Below are 4,372 nucleotides of genomic sequence, written 5' to 3'. Positions count from 1 at the left end.
TTGCCTGCCTTGGCTACTTATATTTTACTTTGTCGGTTTGGGTGATTCCAGCCTTTCCAAGGGCGGCTCGATATAATTCGTAATTATAATATAATAAAATATAAATTATTATATGAAATATTTTAAAAAATTTTAATAAAATAAGATTTTTATTTAATTTTTTTTAATTTATATTAAATACCACAATGTAAATTTAACACATTAATTTAGTATGATTTTAAAAAATTATTTAAAATATAAATAATTCATTATATTAAATATTAAATTTAATATTATGAGGTTTTGCATATATTAAAAAATAAAAAAATTATTTAAAATTTTATATAATGAAATAATTTAAAATACTTCATTTTTAATTTTGAGAGATTTACATAAAATGGCGGCTAAGGCCATAGCCCTGTGCTTGCCATTGAGCCGGCCCTGGGTGATTCAACGTGTTCTTGCTTTCGATTTGAGCTGTTCTACCACGAGCCAAATATTCTGGACGTTTCTCTTGCTATATATACATCACCATTCTTCCTCCAGTTTCCTCATCCCTTCTCGCTTTTCTCTCTCTACCAGTTGTTTGTTCCCCATCATACAACCATGGTGCTCGCTAGACCAGCTTCCGAGTCCGATCTCTCGGTTTTTTCAACCTCTGGCTCTCTCTATGTCCGGGATTCACTCCCTAAGTACGTGCAAGTATTTTTAGCTATCTATGCATCATCATTTTCTTTTCTTTTCTTTTTTCCTCCTCTCTCTGCTTCTGGTTTTAGTATTAAAAGTTACGATGAGTACTGATGAATTAGGGTGGGATTGATTCAGGTATAAGATGCAGGAGAACTCCATACCAAAGGAGGCTGCATACCAAATAATACACGACGAGTTGCTGCTTGATTTCAAGCCAAAGCTGAACTTGGCTTCCTTCGTCACCACGTCGATGGAGCCCGAATGTGACAAACTTATCATGGAGTCCATCAACAAGAATTACGTTGACATGGATGAATACCCTGTTACCACCGAACTTCATGTATGTATTCATCTCTCTCTCTCTCTCTCTCTCTCTCTCTTCTCTGAAACACGCATACCTCACGTACTTGCACAGACGCTATTGCGGGTTGCGGGTTGACTGTTTCTCTTATATATGTTGGTGTGGAATTAATCAAAATAAAAGAAGAGCTATCTTCGACCCGGAAGTCAAAATTTTATCTTCGCTCCGGAAGTCAAAATTTGTGTCAAAGTGTGAAAATCCCACGTTATTTTAATATTTTTTATAAGCCAAATTGTCAAAACATGTTGTCAAATGTCATAGCTTTACGTACTTCTCTCTGTTTACACGTCTTCTCTGTTTTCCAAATATAAGGCGTTAACATCCTTAAATAATTATTAATTTCTTTTTCAGATTTTTCTTTCTTTAATTTTAGCATATATTTGGATCAAATTGGATAGAGCTCATAACTTTCACCCTTGTGGTGAGAGCAATATATATAGTCCATGATGGGAAAACTAAGATAAATTGCAGTCATGTCCATAAATGCACTAAATTTGAATCACAAACATTGTTGGTTGGATTTTCGTTTTACACAAAATATACTGAGATTTCCTTGCATTGAACACATGATATATATGGCCCCGTAATGCCTTTCATCTCCCAAATTTTTTTCCTCGGAAACACGAAAGTAAACTGCATGGGTCCGTTACATTAACCTTCCAATCCCTACACTATGATCGTGTATTAATTTGATTTTTATTTTTATTTATTATAGAATCGTTGCGTCAACATAATAGCACATCTTTTCAATGCTCCACTGGGAGACTCCGAGGATGCGATTGGAGTTGGAACAGTTGGGTCGTCTGAGGCTATAATGCTGGCTGGCCTTGCATTCAAGAGAAAGTGGCAGAACAAGCGCAAGGCTGAAGGGAAACCTTACGACAGGCCCAACATTGTCACTGGTGCCAATGTTCAGGTACAGATCGATTGCTAGCTAGACCATTCCTGCAGCATTGATCCGAATTGATAATATAATTTCTAATCCTGTATGCATCTGTCTGTGTATATATATATATAGGTATGTTGGGAAAAATTTGCGAGGTACTTTGAGGTGGAGCTGAAGGAAGTTAAGGTGAGGGAAGGGTACTACGTGATGGATCCTGTCAAAGCTGTAGAAATGGTGGACGAAAACACCATTTGTGTTGCTGCTATCTTGGGCTCCACCTATAATGGAGAGTTCGAGGATGTCAAGCTCTTAAACGATCTCTTGCTAGAAAAGAACAAGCAAACTGGGTATCTATCTATCTATCTATAATATATATACCTCTTAATTAATTCATGATCAGGTTAAGATCAGCTTCAAGAGTTTGAAATATAGTCATCACGTGCTAATTATGTGATTAATTTATTTGCATGTCTGATATTTTGCAGCTGGGAAACTCCTATTCATGTAGACGCAGCAAGTGGTGGATTCATTGCGCCATTCATTTATCCAGAGCTGGAGTGGGATTTCCGTCTTCCTATGGTAAAGAGCATTAATGTTAGCGGCCATAAGTACGGGCTTGTGTATGCCGGAATTGGTTGGGTTATCTGGAGGAGCAAAGATGACCTGCCTGAAGATCTTGTCTTCCACATCAAGTACCTTGGAGCGGACCAATCCACCTTCACCCTTAACTTTTCTAAAGGTAAGCTGATAACCAATGAAAAAACAAACACCTTTTAATTAGCTAGTCAAATTATGACACGGTCTAAAGTTCAGAACATTAATTCTGGTTTTTCTTCTTAAACCTATGACACATTCTTAGTATCTTTCACCTACCATATATGTGCAGGTTCTAGTCAAATTATTGCTCAGTATTATCAACTAGTTCGCTTGGGCCAGGAGGTAAATGACTAAGTCTTTGATAATTAAGAATAATATTACTCATCTTCTTGTATTTTAAGTAGATTTATATATCAAATTAAATGAAAATTCACTTAAAATGTAACATGACATCTAGTGTGACGGAATGATCTGATTAAGATTTAAGAACAACATCACCCTTTTAAATACTAAATCAAAAAGTTGTGTTTATTAGGGGTACCGTCATATAATGGAGAATTGCCACGAAAATGCTATGGTGCTGAAGGCGGGGTTGGAGAAGACAGGGCGCTTTAACATTCTGTCAAAGGACGATGGGGTTCCAGTGGTGGCGTTTTCTCTAAAGGAAAAGAAAGGAGGTCACGACGAGTTTGAAGTCTCTGAGATGTTGCGGCGCTTTGGTTGGATCGTGCCTGCCTATCCCATGCCACTGGATGCTCAGCATGTGATCGTGCTCCGTGTCGTCATCAGGGCTGAGTTCTCCAGAACACTGGCAGAGCGCCTCGTGCACGACATCTCCATTGTGCTCCATGAGCTCGACAAGCTTCCCCCAAAAGTCTCTGCCAAAGGGAAGGAAGGGGCGCCCATCACTGCTGCTCATGAAGAGAATGGAGATATCGACGGTGCTGTGCACAAGAGAAAGAGTACCGACTTGGAAACACAGAGGGAAATCACTAAGTACTGGAAGAACTATGTGATTGCTCAGAAAACTATCAAGCGCCAAAAAGTTATGGCCTCCTAATTAAAGATCAGTACTGATCTCCTACTACTACTAAAACTTATGAGGATATTATATATGGGTCCTAAAACTGAAACCAACAATATTTTTGAAAACTTAACCACATTTGTAATTTTTCAGTGTTTATGAGGTTTACTCATTCATAAAAGTTTTGATTTTTGCTCTTTCTAGTAATTAAGTTAACTGAGCCCAGGTGAAATCAGTTGTAATTGGCCTTTTTGACGACTCCTTTCGTTTTATTTCTTGTTTTTTTGTTTTACTCTTTTATATTTTTCAATAAAAAGATGAAATTGAGTTTATCTATACATGTTATATCTTTCAACGACCAGTTATCTTGATGCTAAAACTCCACTACGTGCAATTATAGTTCGTATGAACCCGTTCGCCAAGGACTTATCGATCATTTGGTATCAAGCCCGTTGCAGTTATTAGCCTTTTAGGAATGAAAAGACTCATTTGAAACATAAAATAAAATAATATACATTCATCGTTAACTTTCTGGGCCAATTTCGAGAGCCTTTTAACTATTTCTACACTCGCTTTTTAGGTTCGTCGTAGGAGGTTTGATTGGAAGAAGACAGCCTCAAATTTTCCTTTAAATTTAAAGGTTTTAAGTTTAATAATAATTAATGAACATTTAATTCTACAAAAACAATCATACTAAAAGCAAGGACTGATGTACGACTAATTTCTCGTGCAATACCCGCAAGTACATATTGTGATTAGAGCAAGAGCATCATCTTAATTTCTATGAGATAAACACACTAAAAGAAATGGGCGGGTTAATATTTATGGCAAATTG

The 4,372-nt window shown here is 36.9% G+C and overlaps 1 protein-coding gene across 1 annotated transcript; it reads left to right on the top strand.

The window, feature by feature from the left end:
• The first annotated feature begins 404 nt into the window (after positions 1-404).
• Positions 405-3,875, top strand: LOC122309335 (glutamate decarboxylase 4-like). Its single transcript, XM_043122800.1, has 7 exons — positions 405-671; positions 805-1,009; positions 1,746-1,946; positions 2,049-2,263; positions 2,402-2,655; positions 2,803-2,855; positions 3,049-3,875. The coding sequence occupies exons 1-7, from the start codon at positions 586-588 to the stop codon at positions 3,571-3,573; spliced, it is 1,539 nt and encodes a 512-aa protein (XP_042978734.1). The 5' UTR covers positions 405-585; the 3' UTR covers positions 3,574-3,875.
• Positions 3,876-4,372: the final 497 nt, after the last annotated feature.

The sequence above is a fragment of the Carya illinoinensis genome, chromosome 5, assembly GCF_018687715.1.
Source record: "Carya illinoinensis cultivar Pawnee chromosome 5, C.illinoinensisPawnee_v1, whole genome shotgun sequence".
In the NCBI taxonomy this organism is placed as follows: Eukaryota; Viridiplantae; Streptophyta; class Magnoliopsida; order Fagales; family Juglandaceae; genus Carya; species Carya illinoinensis.
Note: the sequence above shows the minus strand (reverse complement) of the source record. Positions and strands in the feature narration are given on the sequence as shown.

Coding starts and splice junctions, on each gene's coding strand:
- LOC122309335 (XM_043122800.1), top strand. CDS start 586: ATGGTGCTCGCTAGACCAGCTTCCGAGTCCGATCTCTCGGTTTTTTCA. Junction 672..804: donor GTCCGGGATTCACTCCCTAA/GTACGTGCAAGT, acceptor GGATTGATTCAG/GTATAAGATGCAGGAGAACT. Junction 1,010..1,745: donor CTGTTACCACCGAACTTCAT/GTATGTATTCAT, acceptor TATTTATTATAG/AATCGTTGCGTCAACATAAT.